Source organism: Neospora caninum, chromosome VIIb, assembly GCF_000208865.1.
Source record: "Neospora caninum Liverpool complete genome, chromosome VIIb".
In the NCBI taxonomy this organism is placed as follows: domain Eukaryota; phylum Apicomplexa; class Conoidasida; order Eucoccidiorida; family Sarcocystidae; genus Neospora; species Neospora caninum.
Genome location: NC_018394.1, coordinates 3,853,245 through 3,879,858, shown reverse-complemented (window position 1 = coordinate 3,879,858; position 26,614 = coordinate 3,853,245). Strand labels below are relative to the sequence as shown.

General features: G+C 57.6%; 2 protein-coding genes across 2 annotated transcripts; one reads left to right on the top strand and one right to left on the bottom strand.

Moving 5' to 3' along the window:
* Positions 1-1,425: 1,425 nt before the first annotated feature.
* On the bottom strand, positions 1,426-2,673 carry NCLIV_028770 (hypothetical protein; the record flags this gene model as incomplete). The annotated part of the gene is made up of 1 exon (XM_003883071.1): positions 1,426-2,673. One exon carries the CDS (start codon positions 2,671-2,673, stop codon positions 1,426-1,428), a length of 1,248 nt encoding a protein of 415 aa, XP_003883120.1.
* Positions 2,674-6,864: 4,191 nt separating this feature from the next.
* Positions 6,865-25,974, top strand: NCLIV_028760 (putative ubiquitin carboxyl-terminal hydrolase; the record flags this gene model as incomplete). The annotated part of the gene is made up of 14 exons (XM_003883070.1): positions 6,865-10,314; positions 10,908-11,043; positions 11,768-14,174; positions 14,675-15,125; positions 15,557-16,547; positions 17,124-19,228; positions 19,997-20,131; positions 20,563-20,702; positions 21,093-21,192; positions 21,492-21,593; positions 22,473-22,604; positions 23,093-23,446; positions 23,755-25,149; positions 25,945-25,974. The coding sequence occupies 14 exons, from the start codon at positions 6,865-6,867 to the stop codon at positions 25,972-25,974; spliced, it is 11,928 nt and encodes a 3,975-aa protein (XP_003883119.1).
* Positions 25,975-26,614: the final 640 nt, after the last annotated feature.

The window sequence follows — 26,614 nt, the reverse complement described above, 5'->3', positions numbered from 1 at the left end:
ACAGCGACCGTAGCACTTGAAGGAGGACTGCTTCTGAAGTAGTATATTGAAGACAAACCACCTACATGAGGTCTGTAAATTTCCCAGACGTACAGAAGACTACTTAGAATGATCGTGCAAGAAAGGCTTGTCAAAGGCCGCAGCCCACGTCTCTTCTTTTGTATACGAAGGAACATTTGTCCTGCCACCACCATCTCGCACGACGATGAGTTTCTGAAGTCGTTGCGAAAATCGGGGCACATTTTCCTGCTTCTAACTGGTGACTCCTCTTCCGTCTAAAGATTCCTTTTATCTTGGAATCCCGACTTTTTTTCGTAATTCGGAGAGCCACGGACAGTACGCTGCAACTGAACGAAGAAAAGTTGATGATACTCTTTTGAATGGAAGCTGTACACCGCAGCATTAGGCCACATACGAAACGCATGACTTCCTGGCACAAGGCAGGGTGGGAGGAACGAACACGAGTTCCGACTGAGATGCATTCATACTAGCGTCGCACAGCTCTTTGGACGAACATACGCGAGCGCTAAACTGTCGAACACACTTATCGCGTTGAAGATACACCAAGGACTCCGTCCCGGGCTGCTTCGTCGGTCCCCGTTCCCTCCCGTGTATACGAGCGGGTTCTTGGGGACATACACTTCAAGAAAGGATCTGTGCTGTGAGTGATACTACACATCCGTCATCTCAGCAGCTCTATCAAGTGGTAATCCTACACAGGAGTGCCCTCCTATCTGTTAACTAGCGACTAGCTGGTCACCACTACCCTGAGGAGTGATAGATAACAGCGTGCACATACAGTATGTTGTGAATTTTCCTGATGGTGTAAGGCGCCACGCGAAGAACTTCCACGGACCGTTGCCAGAAGTGTGCTGCAGCCAGATGATTTGAATTTCTCATCGGGCAAGTGGCTCATTGATGCTGTCCATCCACAGTTCGTACAGCCATCAACCAAACAAATGACGACTATGAGCGATTCAGGTCCTCTGTGAGGGTTTGCTTGGTCTCGCACACTCACTTGCAGGAAAAGGGGGCTTCACTTCTGACCTAAAACAATGAAGACCTCTTCACTTGGATATGAATATCTACCGTAACATTCTGGAGAGCAGGCGATGGTAAGGGGTTGAAAGCTCTCCGCTCTTATGCCACGAACAACCCAAGCGGAAGACGAAAGCCAAGATGTGTTGATAGCCCACTTCGTTTGCCAGTTGTAGCCTTGTTCTTCGTTCGGCATCGGCATCGCCACTTTTCAAGGTCCAATTGTTTAAAGCCTAAATAACTGTCGGCTCACCTTGCAACAAGATGCAACCCGACATAGGAGAACACGTTACCCTCTCGTGGTTTGCACCGTTTTCGTTGTTCCTACGTATGGCTCCAGTACTGTGTCTCCACCGCTCCGTGCCCCCTCGTTTAAGGCCAAGTTACTCAGTCTTTAAGCAGGCCTCTGAGTTTAGCTAGGCGCGGATTATAGTTTCTCAAGTTGAACTCCTGGAATTCGGGGAACTCGTCTTCCGCACGCCTCAGGCGCTGCAAAAGCGTTCGCATGGCGTGGTACTGGTAGATGGAACTCAGCTGCGACAGCCAGACTCGCAAATCATCTTCCTCTGGTTGAGCACTGCCTGTGCCACTGAGGAAGCCGCCATGCCCCGCCGAGAGAATTCCTTCTTCACGTGGGCGTGCGGAGCCATCACTGTCTACCGACTTATGTAGGAGAGCCCGCGTGAGAATGAGTTTCTCTTCTTCCTTCCAAGCGCTGGCATCACCCCCAGCTAGCTGCATCAGGGGAATTGGCCCGAAGCCGCGAACTTCGAAAACTTTTCTCCACGTTGAGCGGCAGTCGGCCTGGTCACGCGGACCTGCGGCCGGGCGATCCAGATTCATCTTTGGATCTCCATCACGTCCCGTTCCGGTAGGCAGGCTCCGTACCGCAGCCTCTCCGTCCCTCCGTGCATCGCTACTTTGACTGGGATTCTGTCCTGGCACTAGCGAACTGTCCCCCAACACAGAAGAGTCGAGACCAAGAGACGGAAGTGCGAACGGTCTTGAATACGCATTTTCGTTACCCCTTTCCGCACGTCCTCCCTCGCGCCTCCATACCTGGAGTGCTGGGAGATCACCATGGCCGTAAAAGATTCCTTCAGAAATCATGAGGTGAAGAGCTCGTTCATGGTGCCGTAGCTGTTTCTTGTTGCTCAGCATGCGCGCCTGTTTCTGAAGGGCGCGCCTTCCCGCCGCAATCACAAGACTGTTTGACACGCAGATCCCCGTGACAGGTAGCCAGCAGGGAATGCAAGAATCGAGTATATCTCGAAGGCCCTCTCTCTCTTCCTCAACCTTTTCGCCGTTCTCCCCATCAGGAGCTTCACCAGACACGGCTGGCCCCGCCTCTGTGTCTTCAGCGTGGCTACTACCGTCCTGGTCTCCACCTGCTCGTCTTACAGTTCCACTTTCTGCCGTTCCGCCCAGCCCTGTCGGAGGCAAGGGAAACAGCGTGGGGCACGCGACAGACGCGAGGTTGGCAAGGGCGTTGGTGAGGGCCTGGCAGCGGCTGTCCCATGTTGCATAGTACAGGAGAGCATGGTAGTTTTTTAGTTGAGTCACGGAAGAAGCTGGTGGAAGTTCATGACCTTCTTCAACTTGTCGAGATCCGCGACGGGTGCGTTTTTTTCGCATTTCTTCTTCCTCAGCTCTCGCACGTTCTGCTGCTGAGATAGACGCGTGGATCTGCATCGCCGCACTATCACTTGAACCTTCGCGCTGTAAGAGTGCTTCCGCAGTCAAAGGTGGAACCCGCAAACGGGCGAAGTCAACCACGTTGAGCAGGGGACACTTGGCAGCGAACAGACGATCCTGTTTTCGCAACTTCTTTCCTCTCTCTCCCCGAAGAAAGAGGAACGACGAATGTTGCCTACGCCCATCCTGTCCACGCGAGCAAGAGCTCTGGGCAACAGAACGTCCTCGAAATTTGTCTGGTCCCAAGAGAAGAGGGCAGAGATAACCACTGCATGCACTCAGATATTCGGACGGCGCAAGGGGGCTATCCAGGCTACCGAAAACACGGGGAGAATCAAGCATGGGACGGTCGCAGAGCCCAGGGGGGCGCTGGGCGTCTTCAGGCGAGACCGACGATCCGGGGACACTCCGAAGACTGCCAAAAGCTAAGAGTGGCTGAGGCGGGGTTCGAACGTCTCGTTGAGCCGATATGCTGTTTGCTGACTTCCTGGAGTGCGTTAGAGCGAACTGACAGTGCGACACAGAGGGCGAAGAAGGCACGGGAAGCTTTGCGCAAGAGGCGGACTCGCATGGAGTGCAGCCAGTAAGCAGCATTGCCAGGTGAAGCAAGAGAAGAAGGGAGAGACCGAGACGGGCACTCCAGCACGGAGAAAATGACCGACGAAAAGCGACCCCCGCCATTCCGGCGTGAACATCATTTCGGTTAGAGGCCACACACAGCGGCTCCTTCCGGTTCCAAAAAACCATTGACCACTCAATTTTGGAGGTTTGCACGTAACCGGGGAAGGGCGTGTGTGAGTACGAGCTATGGATACATATGCCTACAGGCAGAGACACCTTGTTTCCCTGTGTGTACGTCTAGACATACAGAGGCATATGAGCCATGGCGACGTTTGAGATCAACAAAATTGGAAGAAGGATGCCTTTCGGCAAAGCAGTTGCTCCGCGTCACAGATACGAAGAGAGTGCCAAGAAAAGGGTCCGCTCCAACGAGACCGGCGCCCACATGACAGAGACGACGCGGCAGGTGAGACAGCGGGAAGTTTCCACTCACGAGGAATCCTGAGCTAGCGAGTTGGAATGGTCAGAGCACCAGTGAGGCGTGGAAGGTCTCGGATACGCATACTGACCGTGAGGGGGCGGGGCGATAAGAACTCTGTGGCAGTGGACCAGACATTCAGAGAAGTGTGTTTAGATCTCCATGCGTAGGGAAGCAAGTGGAGGTTTTTGTGCTTGCGAACGCCCAAAAGAGTCTTAATACGTCAGTGACCTTCTGTAGAAACGACTGCGGTACGCTGTGCGGCGTTGTTGGAGTGCACAAGAGACAAACGGATGCGGTGAACCTGGGCTGGGGCGTAGCATTGCTGCTGGTGAGCCAGGCATTCTGGCCCCCCTAGGAACACCGTGGTTCGAAAGAGACGAAAGTACATTTGCGATATGGTATGCACGAGGAAAAAGGACTGGGGCAAGGTTTCCCTGTCTTCGGAAGGGCGCGACAACCCCGCTGGAAGACATCTTCAGCTGGGACGCCGCCGTGTCCTTCCACGTATCTCTTACATATGCGAAAGCGTATTTATTCATATGTAGGCATCCCTGAAACGAGATTTATCTCCGGCTCACTTTCCGAATCTCACAGGAATGCAAGAACACACGGCACGGGAAGAGGAACAAGACGAGGAGAGGGCATTCATAGTCAAGGAAACGTCGCCGCAGAAAAGAGGAAGAGAGGAGGTAAAGCCTGCCTCCCCCCACGCACACGAACGAGTGTCCCAGGGAACAGAAGTGAAACTGAAGCGAACGCCTTTGAAAGCACACCAATGCTAGAAATCTGTTGACAAGAGAGACGCCCTGGTTGTTTCGTTGTTCACAAGACGTACAAAAAAGAACGCATGCATGCATGCATGCATCGACACGTGCCACGATGTCGAGAGAGGTGGACCCCGATCTTGCGACACGGCTCGACGGGAAAAGTGCTCCAGATTTCCGGGAAAAAGCTCGCAGCTCTGACAGAACAGCTTCCCGTCTTCCCTGAAGCACAGTGCGGTTTGCAGCGAAAGTACCCCAGAAACCCAGTCGCCGAGAAGATACGTCACAATTGCAATGTTTATCAGCTGTCGAAGGGAAACACAAGCGGCTGTCTCGACTGTGCTGCGCGCGCCCGTGAAGCCTTTCTGTGCGCCATCCCGGATCCGTTCGATCGCAAAACGAACACTTGGCTGGACGAAAACCATCGAGCTTCAGGAGGAAAGCTGGCGAACGGTGGTATGAATCCCTTATTTCCCAGCGCTCGAACAGCTTCTCAGGCTACCCGATGCCCCGGATAAGACACAGGACCCGAGGCGCTCCCATCCGGTTGTCTTCGTAGGCTTCTCACCGAGCGTCGTCTCCGATTCGCGGATAGTGTGTCAGGCTCAGCGCTAAAGTCGAACCTTCCGTTCCCTCGCAACCGCTTTGTCAAGACACCAGCTCCTTAAATTCACAGACTTTGAGCTCAAACAAAAACCTGCAACGACGATACAGCGGAATCCCGAGTTTCCGCTTGTTACCACCGCGCCGGTCGTCCGGCTGGGTCGAGATCAGAAAGCGCGCGCATGCATATGGAGACAGCCATGCATGCCCGAGAAAATAAGGAAACGCTCTGCCCCTGAGCCACATCGGCCTCCTTACACCGCTTACTCTTCCTTTTTACGGAGAAGAGAACATCTCAGGGGGAAAGGGCGGTTCACACGGGCGTCAATGGACGGAAACGGCAACTAATTCCTGTGTGTCTCTTTCTCGCTGCCTTCCAAGTCGGCAACCGGTGTCACTCTCGGGTCGTTTCACATACTTTGCTCTTGGCCTACACCGTTTCCAGCTCCAGAGCCGCCAAAATTCTTTATTTCTGACGGCATTGCACCTTTTGTTCTGACGCTACACTCACAGCTGAACCTTTTAAAAGCGGTCTTCCGGCCTCGAGCGTCCCTTGTTTAACGCTTTTTCCGGGCTGTCACCTGCAGATTTGCACAGCTGGAAAACGCCGCCACACTCGCAGCTCGCGCGTTTCGCCTCCACACGTTTTCCTGTTTTCGTCTTTGACGTCGCTCGTTGTGTCTTCCTGTTCTCTCGCTGTGTCCGAGCTTCCTCGCCCGGCCAGCTTCTCGCTCGTCCCCTCTCTGGCTTTGCCCACCCCTTCCTCCTGCAGCGGTTTTTCTGCTGCTTGGCCTTCTGCAGCCATGACGCGCCGTGCCTTCCTCCGTTCTTAGTCTTCCATTGTATCAGGGGACACCGCACCGTGGTCCTGATTCGCATCGGATGAGTCACGGCCGCGCAGCACTTGCGCTCTTTCGTAGGCGGCGCTCTCTAATTCAAGAGAATGCTGTTCCTCTGTTCCTCGTCCCCCTTTTTCCGTTCTCTACACTTGTCTCACATGAAACAGGAACACACACGGGCCAGGAAGTCTCTACGACTCGGCGAATTAGGCGCGGAATCGAGCTTGGGCAGCTTGGCGAGACAGAAGCGTGAAGAGGTTCGTCTTGAAAACATCTTTTTTTTCGCCAATTTGTTTAGTGGACTTTCGGAACCGTGGTCGAGTTTCCGACGAGATGCAGCCGTTCTCTCTTGGTGGGCTCTTCGCCACTGTGACCAAGCCGCAACAGACAGGCGTCCTCTCGTGCTAGAACCGGGCTGCAGGATGCCGTCCCGGTAGATGTTCTCGATTCCAACGGGAGGCAGTCGGAGACGCCCTTTGCATGTTCGCCTTTTTCCTCTTCGTCTTTTGTGTCGCCGCCGTTTGGCCTCGTTGATCAGAGCGAGGATCCCAGCATCCTGACTAGTTTTTGCCTAGGCTACCCCGACACATTGTCGCTTTCTCCCCGCTTCCCGAGAAATGTGAGAAGGCGCAGAACCTGCACGTGCGGACTCGCCCTATCGACGCACGCACACCTGTTCTCCCTCGTCCGCTTCTCATCTCGTGTCGACGTCGCCCCCTCGAAGGCGTCTTCCGCGTCTTCGACAGAGCCCACCCTGAACGTGCGGTGGTGTTGCCAAGGGCGTGGCTTTTTCTGACGCTGTGCCGCACGGCTGCTGGAGGGCCGGAGGAAGAGGCAGAGAGGACGTTGCGGCTCAAAGTCTCGAGAAGGATCGCCTGCGACGATGAAAGCATCGGAGCTCCAAGCGGGTCGGGCTGACAGCCTGCGCACTCTCGCGGCTGCGCAGGAGGGCGGTCAGCGCCAAGGACCGTCGTCAGGGCTTGAGGCGCCTCCGAGGACACACACGGAAGCCTTCGACTGCGCGAGCTTGAGATCTGCTTCATACACGTCGCGTGCTGGGGGGGTTGCTGGCGTCGTACCTACCCAGCTGCCTCCCACGTCTTCCGGACACCCTGTCTCAAGCGAATCCGTTCGTGCTTCGTCGGGCTTTGCGTCAGATGATGGCTGTGATGCTCAGCCATACGTGAAGGGAATCTGCGGCACTATTGGGTTTGCTTCCCCTCGCGACCACACCCTTCCTTCCACTTTGCACTTGTCTTTCATTTCGAATAACGATGCTTTGTCTCCGAGGAGCATGGGTGGACGTACGGACCTCGCAGAGGCCGTGCCCGACGGCTCGCCGCCGTCATGCTCTCCGCTTCTTTCGTCGCGCAGCGGTCGACGAGGGCGTCAGCTGGCCGAAGCAGCGGCGGACGTTCCAGAAGGGGAGGGGGAGGGACAGATAGGGAGAGAGACAGCGAGGGAGAGAGCGAGCGAGGGAGTGATCAGTAGACAGCTGCGAGTTGGCGACAGCGGGACGGAGAGGACGGAAGAAGGAAGACGAGTCGCGAGGGCAGGCGTCGCATATCGCGAGAGCGAGGCACAATGCGAGCCTTTGGCAAGAAAAGAACAAAGCATCGAGAAGACCGCAACAGCCGACTTTGATATGCTGCAAGCAGGCGCAGCTTCTGGCTTCTCGAGCGATTGCAGGGGCGAAGCGGCGCGAGAGTCGCAGCAAGAGGGAGAGAGTGTTCTTCCGTCTGCAGCATGCGCCACGGACTTGCGGCGACTCGGCCAGGCTCCCCCACCTCGCTCGGTCTCGCGGGGACTCGAAGCGCCCTCAGCGCAACTGGAACAAGTTCCGGGCGAGGCAAGAGACGGGAAGCCAACGGGTCTCGCCCAGTCTAGCTCGAAGGAAGGCGTTCCTCAAACCAAGGGCTCGCAGCAGCTGTCGCTTCTCCCTGCCTCTTGGTCTGCTCTGGCGGAACAGTGTTGCTTCGGGGACCTTCTGTTTCTGTATAACCTCCGGCATAGTTTCGCGGTGCCGCGAGAGAGCCAGCAAGATGCACACCCTATGTCTGTCTTCGGTCTGGGGGAATTCAAGACGGGCGTCTGGGGGAAGGGGGGGCCGGGCGGTCCTGGCGGTGGCGCCAGCGGGGCTGGCCCGTGGGCCGCAGGCGGAGGGAAGAAGAAGGAGAACGCTTCCGCACTTCAGAAAGAACTCCAACAGCAGCACATGGCGGTTCGGTGGCTGCTCACTGTCACAGGAAATGGGGCTGTACCCACGTCTTCCACTGCGACGCTCCCACGTCGAAACCGTCTCACAGGAACGTCTCTGGTGTCTACAGCGGCCGGCCCCGTCTCCGACAAGCGCGATTTGCCCGCGTTGCCGTCCTCGAAACCCCCTTTCTCCCCGGTTTCGCCCGCTTCTGGGTGTGCTGGGGAGCCAGAGGGAAGAGAAGTGGCGTGCGAAGATCGTCTGACGAAACGAGAAGGGACTCGCGAAAACTCAGGAGAGTCGCTGTCTTCCTCGCGTGTGCGGACAGGGTGGGAGCAGAAGAGCGAACAAGCAGCGATCCTGGGCGCCGCGGGGCTGCGGAAGTGCCGGTACGTGGGGCTGGAGAACTTGGGTGCGACGTGCTACCTGAACGTGTATCTGCAGACGCTGTTCATGAATGTGCACTTTCGGGACTTCCTCCTTTCGCTTCCCACGCTTCGAGAACTGAAAGACATGGAGAGACAAAGGCAACTCGCGGAAAACAGCCACGCTTCGTCGCCCGGGGCCTCAGTCAGTCACTCCCACGCGCCTGCCGGGCATCCGCACGGAGAACCAAAACCGCAGGACAGCGCGAACGCAGGAGAGAAGACACTCGAAGCGGAGAAGACTGACGAGAAAAGAAGTGGCGACGCGGCGGCTCCGGCGGGGGCAGCGCGGCAGGACGACGGCGCATGTGGATCGAGGACAGAAGAAAGGTGCACGGCTGAAGAGACAGCGGCTGTGGTGAAGAAAGAGACAGAGGAACCAGAGAAGCGGCTGATGAAAGGTCTGGACGAGGAGGCGAGGTCCAGCTCTGCCGCGCCAGTGCCGGCGACGTCGACCGACAACCCCGTCATGGCGGGGGGACTCTGCGCTGCTCCTGACGTTTCTTCGACCGTGTCGCAACCCGTCGTACCCGTAGCCTCGGCGTCTCGGTCGCCGCTGCATGCGAGTGTTCGCGTCGAGTCGGCCGAGTCGGACAGACGGGCCGCCAGTCGGGCGAGGTGGAGCAACTGGCGGGAGAAAGTCAAGGGTCACGACGTGTGCACCGTGCTGTGCAGCGAACGGTACTCGTTGATTTCTTCTCTTCAAATGATTTTCGCTAAGTTGCAGGAAGGCATCCAGGCCGCCGTGCGGCCATCCGTTGTCGCGGACCTTCTCGCAGAGGACTTGTCTTACCAGGAGGACGCGAACGAGCTGCAACACCGTCTGTTTGAGCTACTGGAGAGCGAGCTTGGCGGACGAGAAAGCCCGCTCGACTTCCTCAGGGTTCTCTTTGGCGGGCGGTCGCGGCAGACAGTGCAGTGCAGCCACTGCACGTACAGCGGCAACAAGGAGGAGTATTTTTTCCAGCTGAACTGCTGCCACAAGAAATCTCAGCAGTCTGGCAAACAAGAGCCTGACCGAAGCAGTAGGAACTCACCAGAACAAACCGCACCGTCTAGGTATTCTCTCCTGCCTTCGCCTTCCAGTCCGGGTGAAGATCCAGCGTCGCCGGAAGCCCGCGAAGGAGGGACGCGCTCGCCGAAGGCCCTCGCGGCTTCCGACTCGCCTGCCTGTGGGCCTGACCCTGCGACTTCTCTCGCCTCTTCTGAGCAGTGGGACTCTGCCCCATCCTCTCAAGAAGACTGCGCGCGCGCGCCTGCGAGCTTCCCCGTCCAAATCGACCTCTCTTCGCTCTCCTCGGCCTCGTTTGCCTCGCGACCCGAGCCGTCTGAAAGCAAGCGACGGGGCCGAAGGGGCAAAAAAGGCTCGCAGCGCGGCACTGCAAATTCTGCGGAGACTGACGCGACGGGAGAGCAAAGTAGGGCGCAGGGCGCTGGCGGAGGAAGGAAGCGAGAGGGACGAGACAGTTGCGGGAAAAAGGGAGACGCGAGCACCGCGGCAGCTCCCGGGACCGGAAGAAAGGTCGTGAGTGCTGAGCAAGGGCGGCGACCGGAGGAGAAAGGCGGATGGAAGCTCGAGGAAGACATGGCGCGGCAATATCAGCGAACGGAGTGCCTGCGAGGCGATTCAAAGTACTTCTGTCCGCAGTGTGGCGAGAAGCGAGAGGCAAAGAAACGCAGTCAACTCTCTCTCCTCCCGCCGTATTTGCAGGTGAGGAAACGCCCTGCATTTGGGGCGACGTGCGAAACCTAGGGTACCCAAAAACAAAGCGTTTGCACTCTGCACAGGAGGGAGATGCGAGACGCACTGGAACTCCGCGGGGACTTTCTGCGAGAGGCCAGCTGCCAGTCGATAGCTCTTCACGCAGGCTCACGCTGTGTGGAGAGAGGGAGATTTAGGCGCGCGTCTGCCTCAACGCATGGATCGTGCGGCACCGAGGTCGAAGGGTGGGCAGAGCTAGGTGTGCGCCACGAGGACTGCAAAACACAACATGACCGCAGGATTTCGCGGCGCCTGTGACGTGCTTTCCTCTTGGAAGGGCGTTCACTAAACAGATTGTGAGCATCCTCCTGCGTGGAAGTCGCGCGCTATCGTGCCGACACTGGTACCATGACGTCGTTTGTGATTACTTCTCCGTACATGTTTCTATTCATACCGATTTGCATATATATATATATGCATGTATGTCTATGGGGGTCCGCGTTAGGTGTATCTAGCTCCGCGGCTGGCCGGAGAAAATCGGTTTAAGTTGTTCGGAGTCTGTATTTTTGTCTGGGCATTCCTGTGCCGTTGCGCGTGCCCAGCTGGTTGTCCTACGCTACAGCATCGACGTGAAGAAGCAGACGGGCGAGTGGGTGAGGCGGAAGATCCACGAGGCGCTGGAGATCCCCCTGGCGATGGACGTCCGCGGCTGTTGCACCGACGACTGTCAAATCGGACGTAAGGTCGACTGCTTTGCCTTCTGTGGCCTGTCCCGTTCCCCTCGGCCCTTGCGTGAGTGTTTTTGCTACGAGGCACATGGCCCCGCGTTCTTTATCGCCGCCCCCGCTCTTCCGCCCGTCCACTTTCTGCCCGTTCTTTGTTTTCCTTTGTTTTGCGCGAGGCGGTTCCCTCCTCAACCCACACCCTTCGCATTCCCGCTGCCTCGCGTCCATAAACCCTTCAAGGTTTTTCTCTTGATTTGCCACGCGTCTCACGGGGTTTTTTCTACTCATGGCGAACTCGCGGGCCGTCCGGGTGTGCTCTCCTCGTCGCCTGGTGGGCGTGCTTTTTCCAACTCTTGGGAGTCTCTGTACAGAGCTTGGGAGGCGGTGGCCTCACTGGCGTTCCAGGAGCTTCGCGCGCTTGTCTCTTGAGCGCGAGTTGAGGTGCACAGTTCGGGATCCTCGCGCGTCGAGGCGCCGCGTGGTTCTTTTCGTCTTTACTTCTCACGCGCTGTCACCACGCCTCGTGATTATGTGCGTCCGACCCGTGCTCCATGAAGCATGCAGACTCGCCGTCGGCCCATTCAGGAGCGGAAATGTCTCCTCTCAGTTTGATTGTGGTCCGCCTCGCTCTGGCTCGCTGCGCTGCCTCGTGCGTCGCACTCGGCTCTCTTGACTTCGTCTCTGGCCTCACAGCTCTGCCTTCGCGCTTTCTGCTGTTCCCGTGGGCTGCGTCTCAGATCTGGACGGCTCTGTCTCCTCGTTGAGAGAGGCATCACGCGCGTCTCACCACTACCATCTTTTCGGCATCCTCGAACACCAGGGCGCGTCTGCCACGTCTGGGCACTACACCGCCATCACAAGAGACTTGCGAGAGCGGCCCGGAAGAGGAAGCAGCACGCCTGCAGGTGAACCGGCCGCAGTCGAAGCTCGAACTAGACCCGTTGCTCCCTCGGAGGCGAAAGCGGCGTCTTGCAGTCCGACTGACGAGGTCACCTTGCCACGGTTTTCTCGCGAGAGCGGCTGGCGAGAGGCGTCACATCCGGGAGCAGAAGACAGAAGAAGATCAAAACAAGGGTCGGCTTCTGTCTCGCCCTCGGAGGCCCCAGGTTTCGCTCTTCCGTGTCGAGGACGAGGCGGCGGTGGCGGTGCACAGAGGGCGGGACTGCATGCAGCAGAAGCTGAGCGAGAGCTGCGATCACACGAAGAGTGCGGAGCACGCGGATGGAAGGACGACGGGGCGACTGCTGGCGCAGGAGGCCACAAACAGAAAGAGCTTCTCGGACATGAACAAGTGACGGCGTCTGCTTGCAAAGTTGACTCCAAGGGACAAGTGGCAAGGAAGTCGGCTCCATCGGAACGTTCGGAGGCAGGCGCGGAAGCCAGAGAACTTCTCCTCGCTTCCTCCCGCTCTTCACTGTCGCGTCTGGACCCTGAGCCATCTTTTCTGTCAACCTCGCTCTCACGCGGGGCGAAAGAGTCGAGGAGCAAAGAGGCGCCGGACGAACACCATTGCGAAAGCCCTTCTCCGCGTGAACGATGTATCGCTGACCTTCCTGGCGCCGCGGCGTCGGCCCGCGGACTTGTCGCCGCCTCTGGTGCCCCCTTCTCGACTACGGACAGACACAGAGACACTCCGGTCTCCTTTGCCAATCCCGTTACTTCTGCGTATTCGTCGTTCCCTCTCTTTAGTGGTGCCTCGGATGGATCTAGCGCGGCTTTGCATGAGCGGAAGATGGCGGTGCCCCTTGTGGTAGATGTGGATGCGCCTTCGCCATCTGCAGTATTGTCAGTGGGCTCTTCCTCTGGCAATCCTTCTTCTTCTTCTCCCTACCCTTCCTTGGCATCTCGCTTTTGTTCGTTTTCCCAGCTGTCCATTTCAATCGAACGACGAGCCGACACAGATGCTGTGAAATCGCTCTCAGGAGCCCTGGCGGCAGGTGGTGCCTGGCCCGCTGAGACGCCGGGAGCGCCTGCGTCCGGGCCACTGCTAAACTCCGAAAGCTGCTCCGCCCTATCTCCTGCTTCCTTGTCGTCGTTTCCGCCGTCCAAGCCTCATTCCGCTTCCGTTGATGGTTCTACGGCATCCCATAGCTTCACACTTTGTGTGGAATCGCAGACGGGAGAGAGGACAGCGCACGAAGACGACTACCTAGAGGTTTGTGGAGAGACGTTTTCGCGGACTCTCCAGTTGGGAAAGAGTCGCGGGAGGACCAACATGGAGGATGCCGATGCTTGCTCTCGGTCGCCTCGTTCTGTGAAGCAGAAGGATCTTTTCTCACTCGAGTTTCAGTCCCCCCGATCGCGTCAAGCCGCCCTGGGGCGTCTCTCCCGTTGGACGGAGCGGAAGACGGTCGAAGGGGCAGAGAGCTGCCGAGGCGACAGGAGACGGGGCGAAGGGTCGGAGACACAAAAAGGTTCCTGCGGCCCGAAGAAGAAAGAGAACCCCTCGTTTACTCAAAGAACGCTCGACCAATATGTCGGGCGGACACGGGCCCAAGCGAAGGGTCGAGAAACAGGCTGTAGAGGGACGAAAGGGGGCACTTCGGCATGCGTTTCCAGCGCGTCGCCGCCTCGCCTTGCGCCTGCATCTCCGGCGTGTCCCGCCGCTTCATGTTCTGGCGAGTCGCCCCAAAGGAAGCGGAGAAAGCGAGCGGAGCCCGCAGATGGGACAGCGGGGCCGCTGCAGAAGCCGATTGGACGCGATGGAGCGCAGATCGCCCGCGGGCGACGCAGGGAGAAGAAAGATAAATCTGACGGCGAAAACAGTGTCTCGCTTCTCGCGCTGGAAACACCGGAGGACCAAGAAGACGAGGTCGAAGTCGAGGAGTTTGTGATTCTTGCTGCGCCGCCCCAGGACGAGAGCGCAACCCCGTGCCGTTCGACGGTGTCCGGGAGGCACGAGAACAGGCTCCCGCGTTTCTCGGAGATTGACGGCTTCTGTGCGACGAAGGAGAACGAGGAAGCAAAGAAAGTGCTGGACGAGGAATTGATGGCGCGAAGTCTAGCCATAGACGAAGATCTCGAAGAAGACCTCCCCGAAGTGATTCTCGAGGCCAGTCTGTCGGCGGACAAGAAGAAAGCTTCGCCTGAACGTGCCGAGAGCAGTGAAGACCAAGACTACAAGCAGAGCAACTCTGATGTCGTGTAGGCCAAAATGTGCATTTCTCTCGCCGTAGTCCCTGGAAACCCTGCCCGGGGCTCTTTCTAACTTCTTTGGGGTTCTCCGTTATCTCAGCCCATCTTGCCATTTCCCCCCGGTGTCTTCCTCTGCCTCGTGTCCAGTCATCCGTAGTTGTCTGTCTGCATGCACCTTTGCTCGCTCCCCTAAAGTGTGTCTCCGCGACTCTCCCGCTGTTCCGCACTGCCTATCGAAACGAGAAAAAGAGAAGCATCATCAGGCCTGAAAGGCGTGCTCGTCGCCTGCTCGTGCTGTCGACCAGTGATTCACACTGTGTGACTAAACAGACACCTGCCGCTTTCCCCTGGTGGACAAGGGCCGTAGGTCCTCTGCTGCTTGCGCGTCCGTTTTTTTGCTCGTGGCTCTCCACGCCTGAAAACTCGGAGACGGAGAGACATCGAGCGGCGCTGTGCCTTTTCTCTGTGTGTGTGTCTGGGTCTTCCCCCTATCTCTTGTCGGTTGCCAGGGAAACGAAGAAGCCTCGCGCGGCGGCAGCGCGGTGGTCCTGGGTGCGCTTCGACGACAGCGAAGTGTCTCCTTTCTCGCTTCCGCGCCTGAGCTCACCAGGGCCTGATTCGTCTGCGCCGCGTCCAGCTTCTGACGCCTCGCCTCGCCACCAAACGCCTCCACGGGGTTCGCTTTCCTCGGCGTTTGCCTCCCCTTCGAGTGGGGCTGCTGCCACGCCTTCCGCCGCTTCTCTTCCCGCCGAGGAAGGAGACCGTCGCCAGGCGACTCCCGACGCAGCGCGAATGGACGCTGCCAGCGGGCTCCCGTCCGGTCGCGCGGCGTCTCCGGGCGACTCGCCCCGGCTCCACAGTCGCACCGTCTACATGGTCACGTACATCAGAGCGGACCTCACTGCAGAAGAGACAGACTTACCGCTGCCTCGCGAGTTGCAGGACTTCGTCGACGAAGAGGTACGCTCGTGCTCGAGAACCGCCAAGACGAGGTGCCGACAGAGAGAGCCGGACTGAGAGGATTGAGCGGTTTAAACCCGTGTGGGGAAGGACCGACACAAAGGCCAAGAAATGTTAGGTGGGGAAGAGCCAGAGAGAGGCGAGAGAGGCGAGACACGGAGACAACGGAGACAGCAGGCGGACCCAGAGCGGCGAAAGAGTGAGACCTCTCCCGGAGGCGAGAGCACGACCACAAAACCGGTTGCGCAGGACTAACGGGAGACGCACAGAATCGAAGTCGCCACAGGACCAGCGAAGAGGATCAGATGTTTTTGGGCTAGCGCACACGAAACGGACAGAGGAACAGAAGAGCCAGGGGCGCCGGAGCGAGAAGAGAGACGCGTGGCGTCGCTGTTATCCCGTTGCGCCTGTGCGTGTTTGTGTCCTGTCAGAATGAGCGGATCTGCGAGGAGCAAGAAGACCTGTGCATGCGACAGCAGACCCTGTTGGCGTACGTCCAGCAACGACAGGCCTCGCTGCACCAACTTCTCCGTCACGCTCTGCCGTCAGCGTTGAAGGATCTGGAGCAGCAGAGACAGGAGCGGGTTCAGAAGGAGGCGTACCACGGGCAGTTGGCTCGGTCTCGGCTTCCGCCTCCGGCGTGTGAGAGAAATCTGGTGAATCTCCAGCAGCGGCTGTCTTTGTTGCCTCAGCTCCGACAGCTGTCCTTCATTCCGCGGTCGTGGTGGCAACAGTTCATTCGCGGCATCGACTTCCCGACGATGTCGACGTCTCTGCCGCCTGCGCTCCTTCCGAGACGAGACAGCAACAACCCAAACGCCATCTGCGTGACTCCGCTCAGCAAGGCCGACGAAGGCGGCAACGGATCGACCAAAAAGAGAGGAAAAAGCCGCCCAGTGCAGAGCGGCGCAGCGAACAGCGTCCGAAGAAGGGCCGAGGACGCGGGTTCGGACGGGGACCGACGACGATCCCCGCTTCAGCCGGACGCGACACGTGAAGACAGTGAGCACGACGGAAGAGCAGAGGCTGGCGTGAGGAAGGGAACGGCGGAAGAGGACACGCGAGACTCGGACAGAGATGAGAGTATAGACGAAGAGGAGGCGCACGGAAGCAGGCCAAGAGGCAGCCGGATCGTTACGGACGAGGAGGCGCCGACAACCAGACAACGGGAGCAACAAAAACGCGGGACCAACACATCAGGCGGTGAAGAGGCACTGCACAGCAGACCTGCGAATCCACAGACAGACGCGGAATTGTCTCGTGCTCCAACTGCTTCTGCCGTCGAGGGAGAAAGCACGGGCGCGGGAACGAGCGGAGACACCCGCGGCGACGGCTCCTCGCTGGCCTCTCGTCCCGGCATCAACACCGAAGAAAAGGGCGTTATCGACTACTCGGGCATCCTGTGTCCCCACTACAGCAAAGGTAGGAGGCGTCAAATGCGAGTGAGAGGAACACTTTTTGCGTTAGCGAGGACCCACCTAAAGCCGAGAGCGTCGTTGGCCACATGCAAGTTGTTTGTGCCGATTGCAGCCATCCGCTTCCTCTGACGCTTCCGAAGCAGTGATATCGCGTCCTGCGGCGGACCAGGGACGAGGTGGAAGGCCAATTTGCCTCGTCCCCGAGGTCTCTCGTACTGTGGCGAAGTCAATACATCGCTGGAAGATGGGGTTGCCTTCAACGAGGTACATGCAAACGATGCTGTGGACTCGTGGAGAGAGAGGCGAAACATATCTCGCTTCGTTTCTCGCTGACGCCTTTTCTCCCTGTCTTTATTGAGGTTCGGCTCTCTTGGCTGGTATTTGTCTACGAGCTACCTGACTGGTTGCCTGCCTCACTGCTCGTCGCCCGCTCTTGTGCATGCTCTCTCTTGCTCTGTCGTTCTTCGCTCTCTGGGCTCCGCTTTCTCTTTCTTCGTCACTCTGTCTTTCTTCCTCACTGTCTCTCTGCTCCACTGTCTCCGCTGCATTCTGTCTGTCCTGTTGTCCGGTGTCCCCTCAGCGCTGGCGCCTTCCGCTTCGTGCTGGCTTGCCTCATCAGGCGTGTGCCCTGAGGTAAACTCTTCTTCTGTCTTGCCTTCGTCCGCTGCTGAGACGACAACCGAGGCCGATCTGCCAGGCGGCGTGAGCACGCCTTCGCCGTCCACGCCTTCGCCTGTATCTTGTTTTCCGGAAGAGACCCAGCAGCCGTGTACCTCCGGCTCTGGGAGCGAACTGGATGAAGAGAGGCTGCTCGCGGAACCGTCGTACCCAATCGAGAAGCTCTTGAGGGTCGCGGATATCTGCGGCGAGCGGGGAGTTGATCCTCTCTCGATATGGACAGGGGAGGCGAAGGTGATTCCCAGTGAGCTCCTTTCGTCCCTTCTTGCTGCCTCCTCGCTTCGGCCGTCCATCCCGGATCCGTCGTTGCTGCCGAATCTCTGCTGCATTTGCAGTGCGGCTCTCAGCGGCCTCGTCGACTTCTTCTCTGAGCAACATCGGTCCATTGAAGCTTTCCTCGGTGCTCTAAAGAATCAAAAGACGATTCTGACATGCGAGGAGCCGCCCCTCGCCGCGCTGACGTCTCCACCGGCCACGGCCCCGAAACCGAGCGCGAGGCGATCCAGGTTGCCAGACGAAGCGAGCGCCTCGGCTGGCCCCAACAGAGACACAGAGGTGTTCGAATCGAGCCGCCCAGATGTCATTGAGGTCGTTGACGCGCACGACGAAGACCTCTCGCCTCTGCGTTCTGAGGCGCCTCGGGAAACGGAAAAAAACGCGCAGCAGGCCACGCGTGCAGAGAGTCGCCCCCGCGCCGAGGAGCCTTCTGACGGTTTGTGCTTGCCGTCTCCGTCCCTTCCCACTTCTGCCTCGGCTCCCGCCACAGGCGAGCACCGAGGCGAGGGAGAGGAGACGGAAGCAGGTGGCGACGGATCGGGTCGTTGCGGTGCTGGTCCCTCTGACTCAACCTCAGCGGCGCCGACCTCATCCGCTTCTTCTAACTCCTCTTCCGTGCCCCGTCCCTTTGCACACGCGGGAGCGGATCGACAAGCCTCAGCTTCTTTTCCCAAGGACAGGCCGGACCAGGACGAGATGGACCGTCGCATCCAGCCGACAGAGGCCGGTGGGCCGTTGCCGCCTCGGTGGATGACCGAGCAGACTCCTGATGGCGTTGCGCCTCCCGCTGGCCCCAGTGCTGCGGTGGCTTGTGTCCCTTCTTCGCCACGGGCCTTCGCCTCGCCGCTGCATCTGTCGTCCTCCGACGATAGGGCGAGCCTTCCGGAGTTCATTTTTGTCTCTCGCCGGCCTCTTCAGAGGGCGTTCGCGCTGCACGCCTGCTTCCTCACGCTCTGCACGCTTCCCACGGCGTCGTCCCCCGCGTCGGTCCCTTTCTCGGCGTTGTTGCCGTCTTCGTCGACGCTGCAGTCGCGCGAGTTGAAGGTGTTGAGGGCCAAGATGAAGCGCGAAGGCAAAGACAGCAGGGAGAGATATCTTTCCTGGCTCACCCTCAGCGACGTGCGCCGAGAAGTGACGCTCGCGCGAAAGATGCTCCACGGCGCCGACTCCGAGCTGGGCGGCGGGCAGTCGCAGAAGACGGACGACGCGGAAAAGGAAGGAGGTTCCGACAGGTCCGACCAGGTGCCCGAGGAGGCGGACGGAAGCGAGGGCGAGAGGGCGAACGGTGGAAGCAAGAAGAGAAGGAAGATGCTGGCGGATGAAGAAGACCTGGCTGAAGCTGACGAGGACGAAGGCGTGGAAGAAATCGACGTGGATGACGAAGGGGACGAGCCGGCGCCGGGGGCGTTGCACGCAGAAAGCGAGGGAAAAGACGCGAAGCGGAAGAGAGAGGCATGCGAACGGAAGCCCATGTCTCCGGCCTCTGGGTCGAGGAACAAGGCTCCAGGGCGCGGGAAGCGGTCGGCGAGCCGGACCTACCGCGGACTGGAAACGCCGGGACAGAACGGAGAGCAAGCAGACGAAGACACCGAGGAGGGACAAGGAGACAGTCAGGATGCGCTCGCCAGTCGTGACAATGTCTTCGACTTCGCCGCAGATCTCCTCTGCTGCCACCAAAACTTGCGGGTTCAAGGACCCGTTGGAAAGAGCAGCAAGCTTCAGCGCTTTCTGGTAAACAAAATTGGACCACGCGTCTCCACGAATGCTTCAGTCTGTCCTCCATGTGACCGAGTCAGGCAGGAAGCAGTTGACCGTCCAAGGAGCCAGACTATATGTTCATACACCATCTCCCGAGTGCAGCAACCCCGGATTTTCCCATTTTATATGGTGTAATAGGGAGAGTAGGTTTTAAAAGCTCTCGCAGCCCTGGTGGTGCCTTTTTTGGTACTCGCCGTGTCACCGCACCCGTCGACTGACACCAAAAGGGAAAGGTTACCTCCCTCGGTGTTCGCCTGGTGCTCTCCGTACCCTACTTCTATCCCTCGTAATCGTCTTTCTCGTCTTCCTTTTGCAAATGGAGGAGGCTATAGATCAAAGCGCGTCGCCCTCGCCGGTGTTTTGTTTCATGCTTCTCTCCGATTTTCGTTTTTCTCCTCCAACGCATCATGATGATCTCTGTGTTTCCATGACGCTTGCGAAGTCCACCTCAGCCGCTAGAGACCTTCCCACGCTCGGCTCCACTGCTGCTGTGCCTCGGACGCTTCGCTCTATTTAAATTTTACACGCAGATGGTAGACGCGAAATAGTCATGCCCCCTGCCTTCCTCGTGTCTCGTTCGTCTGTACAAGATGCAAATATATACGCATTCACATACGCGTGTAGATATATATATATGAAGTTATATATGCATATATATATATATATATATATATATATATATATACGTTTTGGCCCCAGAAGGTGCGCACTTTTCTGCCTGTTTCCGGGGCGTGCACGCAGGTGCCGACCACGGCGATTTTGAATTTCCTTGATTTTGAAAGAGAGAAGGCACCACTCTACGAGGCTCTGGGAATTGCGAAGCCGCTCGTCTTTGCCTGTTCGACCTTCGTCAGCCAATACTCCCGGGAGTGCTCGGTACGAAGAACAAAAAGGGGGTTTCCGAAGTGCACCACCGCTACTCAAAGCTTTTTATAGAGCAGCAGTGCGTCCATTTGCACGGTGTGGCGGAAGACATGTACACCTGGACGTGTACACATCTGTTTCTGTGGCCAAGCGTTGGAGGTCGAGCGCTGCCCAGGTCGGCCTCGTCTCTCTTTTACTGGATCTCGTTGCAAACTGCCTCGCTGTGTACCCGCGGCGCGTCAACACCCACTTTCAGGTGGCACACGTGGCGTCACTCTCTGAGGAAAGCTGAGTTGATAGACATACCCAGATATGCCTGTACATCAATTGTAAGTCTTGCAGGTAGCATAGCTCTCTGTGCACACGTGTAGAGATGTGTCCGTGTCTCCGCAACGGTCTCCCGGGTAGTTCACTTCAGTTTTTGTGTTGTGCATCTTTGCCAGGTTTGCCTCCTGGAGCAACAGGCTGAGCAGCAGCGGAGACAAATCTGGCGGGACAAACGGAACGAGGAATACAAAGCGCTGGGGCCGATCATTGGGAAACGGTGGCGGCTGAGGAAGGAGACGGGTCCTTCGTCAAGCAGGTGGGTGGACTGTGGATGCCCGCTTGTTCCTTTCAAGGTCACTTATCGCGCTTTACCCTCGGAAGTTGGCACTCGCTCTTTTGCCACGCTTATATGCTCGCTCGCTTCGCGCGGCGTCAACCCCGTCGGGCGCCTGCTGTCCTCCAAGTGCTTCACGAGTTCCGTGCTCGTTGCGAAAACGTCAGGTCGAGGCCGCATCTCTACGCACCACACGGCTTCTTTTCCAGGTTCACCTCGCTGCGCCCCTGTCTCGTTCTCTCCGTCGCCGCTGTCTGCGCAGATGCTTTGTCCTAGCGCTGCGGTTTTTCTTCCCGCCCGTCCAAGTCCACGCTGCGCGCCCCTTGCAGCGTTTTGCGGCTTTGCTCTCTCTGAAAAATGAATTGCCTGCAGACTGGCGAGCCCCCTGCCGAAGAAGGGCCGGTTCTTCTTCGTCAGCACACTCTGGCGTCAACAGTGGCTTTCCTACGTTGCTTCGGGTTGCGAGACACAGGTGGGCAATCTCTTTGGTGTTTTGCCTTATCGCCGGATGTCGCTTTCTTTGCCCCAGAGAAGAAAGTTCTGTTTCCACCCTGTCTTTTCTGCCACGTCCTTGGCCGCGCTTGGAAACACCCGTCGGACACTGCGCACACTCCGCGCCTCTCGCGGCTGCATCTGCGTCGTGATATACCGTCCTCTTCGCTCTGCCACTTCCTTCGCCCTCCGCGGCGGCGGTCCTTTTCCTTTCTCCCGCCGTTTCGAGCTCCCCAGACGCGGCTAGGGGGTCTGCCTCTTCGTTGTTCTCCCTTGCAGGGCGCAGCCAGCAAGCCGCCGCCGTTGGATAATTCCTCCCTGCTTTGCAACTGCGCAAAGCGCGGCCTGAAGGTTGATCCTTCGGACACACTTCTTTCGCCAGTAGGTCGAGCTAGCGCGGAAGGGCCGGAAGAAAAGGAAGAAAACTGGCGATGGAAAAGACACGGAATGCGTCTCCCTTTTCTAAGCGACCAGCCAGCGAGCTCGAGCGTTCACGCAGATCACGGAGAGGCGAATCGCGCCCCAGAGGGATATGGAAGGCCCTTGAAACATACACTTATCTCACTCGTGCATGCGTTGGGCACTGGGAGACGTGCACGCTTGACAGTGGAAGACGCGGACGCTACGGGACGTGAAAACTTTATAAAGCTCTGCTCTGCGGTCTGGGACACGAGAAACAGAGAGTCCCGTCAAGAGGGGCTGCAGCAGCTTGGATACACGCAACGTCACGGGGGTTCGGGTCGAAAAGTCGCCATTTTCGTTGCTTCTCCAGGCAGCTCGTGGCTACCGTTTTCACTCTTCGCTGCCAGTGACCACGCGCATGCAAAACAGGAGAGGAAACCTTTCTCAACAGAAACACACAGATAGCTCTAGGTCAACCAGCACATCTTTGTAGCTGCCTACGTATGCACATCTATCTCCATCTATCTGCCTATATATATATATATATATATATATATATAGAGAGAGAGAGAGAGAGAGAAATAGATAGATAGATAGATAGATAGATAGATAGATAGATAGATATAGATAGATAGATAGATAGATAGATAGATAGATAGATAGATATAGATAGATATAGATATAGATATAGATATAGATATAGATATAGATAGATAGATAGATAGATAGATAGATAGATAGATAGATATAGGCATGGGCGACTGAGAGTGATTCTTGTCTGCTTTTCGCGTATCGGACTGCGTCCAGTTTTTACTGCGTTTTGTCTCTTGTGTGGATTGTCGCTTGTGGGTTTTTAAGGCCTTCTTGGCTGATCCTCCGGAGAGTGAAACGGACACCTACATCCTCATTCACGAAGACGACATTGACTTGTTGCAGCGGTTCGGTCTGACCGGATTCAAGACAGCAGAGAACCTGGCAATGTGTGTGGAGGTGAGATATGCGCACCGCGTGCTCGTTTCAGCGAGGCACGAAAGTCGGAGCCGCCTTCACCGAGTCCAGAGAGAGACGGTGACGGGCGGGATAAAGAAGAGACAGGAGAGCAAGCAGAGGGGGAAACTGGAAGCATCTGCCGCCTTTTGCCTGCGAGACGTGTGGAATCGAGGGCTCGATGACCATGTCGTGCCGAGCCATAGAAAGGCAGGCGACCACGACAAGGCACGGAGTTGGAAGAAGGAGTAGAGCGCAAGGAATCCAGGGGATTTGAGGCAGTTTGGAGGCATATTTGTTCGCACATATCCACTGAATTTTCCGTTCGTGCAACACTCAGCGTCGTGCCGTCTCTCTGCATCTTCCGGCCCTTTTCCAGCTCGGTTTTGCCTCTCGGCCGAAGGGAGTGTTGTGGTGTCACGGGCTCTTTTCTCCTTCCCAACTCACGTTCTGTCCCTTTTCCTCCTTTTCCTCCGCGTTCTGTCTCTCAGGTCAAGCACATCCCCGGCGAGATTGCAAGCTCCCTGCTGTCTTCGGCGTCTGCACGGTCGCCTTGGTCGTGTTCTGGCGGCGCCGTCCCTGCGTTTTTCTTCCCCGCTCTCTCTCCGTGCTCTGCATGCGTCCGCGCACACCGCGTCGAGCAGGGATTCTATGACTTCCCGCCGGTCGACCTCTCTTTTCACCTTCGTCAGAACGCATCGAGTGAAACCGCGGAGGCGAAAACAGGAAAGGATCAAACGCGCGAGGCAGGCAGAGACGGGGGGGGAAAAGGCGGACGACGACCAGCGAGCAGTCGGGTCTCCGGTCAGAAGAAAGTCACCGTCCGTGTCAGTGGCGAAACAGAGGTAGGAACGGAGATTTTTTTAAATTCACCTTTTCAAACCAGAGATGTCTCCATTTGGACGGAAAGGATCTCGGCAGGTCCCGTCTCGTTGCCGTGTCTCCTTGCTTCGCGTGGGGATGTCTCTCGAGCTCCTTGCCGCTGTGAAAAAACCAATTTTCTCCTGTGTCACTCTGCTGATTATGACACCTGAATCTATGAGTCAGCGTGCATTGACGTCACGCCCACTAGAGGACGCGTGCACACGCGTTCTCTGGTGTTGAAGACTTCTAGCGCATGCCGAGTTGTCTGGCTTTTTCTCTGGCTTTCCAGATCGCGTCTCTTCTGGCCCATGCCGTAGCGAGCATGCCTGAAGCAGAGGAGACGAAAGAAGTGACGGTGTACCTGGAAGGACCTCCTCGACATGTCTTCTACTTCACTCCAGATTCTTCGTGTCGCTCCTGGACCAGCTGGAAGTCGCCTCTCAGTTCTTCGCCTCCGCCGGCTCCCCTGGACCCGTCGGCATCTCCATCTGCCAGCGAGTCGCTCGCGCCTCAGGCTCCGCCTCTGCGTGGCGCCTCGTCTACCTCTCCGTCTTCGTCTTCCGTATCCTGCTCTCCAGCTTTCTGTGTCTCGCCGGCGGTCCCCGTCTCTCCTTTCTCCGTTCCGTTTGCGTCTCTAGCACATCCAGATGCTGTCTCTGTGGATCAAGAGGTTCCGTCCGCTGCCTCTCCTCCCTCCCATCCTAACGCCATACCGCATGCACATACTGCCCCATCTTGTAGTTCTCCTGGAGAAAACGGGAGAGATATACATCTCCCAGCTGGTGTCTCCGTTTCCCTTTCTCCACTGGAGGACCGTCGCAGGACAGACGGGGACGCAGGTAGTGCGCCCATTGGCCTGTCGCCGTCCGCGGGGAGACTGCAGAGGCGTCTCGAAGGACCCGAAGCTCGGGACGCGTCCTCCCCGGAGCCTCGTGACAACGCCGGAAGCGAAAACGAAGGGGCCGTAGGACGAGACCAACAAGCAGAGAGCGAAGCCGGAAGGTCCACGCTTCCTCTAGTTTCCTCCGAGGACGAGGAGATAGGGAAGGACGTGAATGGCGCTGTGTCGCGCACACCCCCAGGTCCGGTGGAAGGAACAAACCACGGGCGAGGGCACGGAGAGATCGCCCTGCGCGCTGTCTCTCTTCCTCACCTCTCCTGTCTCTCGCTCGAGGTCGAGACAAAGACGTATCTGCGCGATCTTCTCCTGCACGTCACTGACGCGTGGAAAGTTGCCTACGAGTTCCGGGACAGAGAGGCGCACGCGGAGGAGCGCGAGAAGCTGGAGAGGACGGAAGCAGAGACGGAGGAGACGGAGACCGAGGCCGTCGCCTCCATCGACCTCCAGGAGGCTGTTCTGGAGAGCGATGGGGCGGCGAGTCGAGGGCAGCCTGATCGCGACGCAGAGAAAGTCTTGGAGATCCCCGATTCCGAAAAAGAAGACGGTGACGGTGAATCTCCGGGCATGTTGTCGCAGGCCGACGCCTTGGTTGAGTCTCAAGAGACGCCGAAAGGTGACGAGACGCAGGCACGATCCCTGCCACCACTGTCAGGAGAATCGCTTGCCAGAAACAAACGCGAGCGGCCAGAGAACGAGCCTGTTGACGTCCTCTCGGACGACGACGAACAGGAAGAGGCAACCCAAGCGAACCAGAGGAGGGGACGCCGTGGGACAACCCGCCCGGTCAGTCAAGTACTCTCTACGCTTCTACGGGGCGACGGCACGGGGGACACATCCACAGAAAGCAAGAGAAAGAGAGCAGGACGAAACGCTGCCGCGCGGAGGAGCGACGGCCTAACTCGAGGCAACGAGCATACGAAACCGCGAGGAGCAAGCGCAGGGCGAACCCAGAGAGACGACAGAGAACCCGCGTCTTCATTAGACACTTGGTCTCCGAAAGCAGGGATCCCAAGACAACCAGACGCCTGCTTCATGCATCAGGCGCTGCACATATCTGCTGGCAATGCTAGGCGGGGCCCAGCACAAACAGAGATGATTGTGCTTCTGGATGACGACGAGGGGGATGGAGGAAGCGCGGCAGGTTGAGGAAGAGCGAAACGGCGCGGATATCCGCACGGGAAACACAATCCACACAGGGCTGCCCGCATCCTCCATGTGTGGGAAAGACAGGGACCGCCGGTACTATCGGTTGCCGTCTACTTCGCGCTTCGCTTCGAGCGTACGGTGTATCGGCGTAAAAGGGGGGAAACGTAATTGGGAGGATGGAAACCTTTCCAGCATCGACGCTCACACGATCGGCTACGCACACTGAAAAGGGTGACTTGATCGCCTACTCATCTGCCCGTGCGTTCGCGCGGGCTACGTTTTTCCCGTGGAATGCTTGGTTTTGCGGCGCCGTGGTCAAGAGGCGAAGTATACTTGTCGCGTCTGCTGCTAACGGTGGCAAGTGAGTCGCCAGACGACTCAGGAGTGGGAAGATGGTCCTGGCGCACATTTCGTTTCTGATGTACCTCGCAGTTGCCGCCTGTAGATTCGAACCAGAGGTAGCTTTGATGGTTTGCGGATTTCCGCTCCCGATGTCGTGCTGCCTCGTTAGAGCGTGGTGTCGCCGTTTCGCCTCTCTAGGCAGCCACGAATCTGCGCCGCGGTAAAACAGTTAGTTGGGAGAGAATGGAAAGGCACAATCCATGAGGCAGACTTGTAAGGCCTTGACCCAGGATCGAGTGTAGCGGCAGGAGGTGTCTGGTTGCGGTACTCCGTTGTGCGGATCTGGTGAAAAGAAAGGAAGGGAAGGACACGCGAAGGTCAGCTTGTCATCATACAGCAGATTACCTTCAAATTTGTTTAAAGATACAGTGAAATGTTTTAGCACAGAAACTCACAGTTTCCCCGTCTCCTCTCCACAGGCATTCTCTGCCCTGTTCCACGGTTTTGTGTAACATGTGGAAAGCTGGAAACAGAGGTACTTGTATAGGCATTTCAAAAGCGTTTGCGTCACAGGGAATAGCCGGTGAAACGAGACTCCACACCGAAACTCCCCAGTGCTGTGTGGCTTCGGCGTAATAGCCGATTTGCATATTTGTCAAATCGGCAGCCGCTCCGGAGCACCTTTTCCCATTATGCTCATGTTCTGGGTTAAAACGAAACGAAGCTGTGTAGCCTGTTTCTCTATTCCAATGCCGCTTGC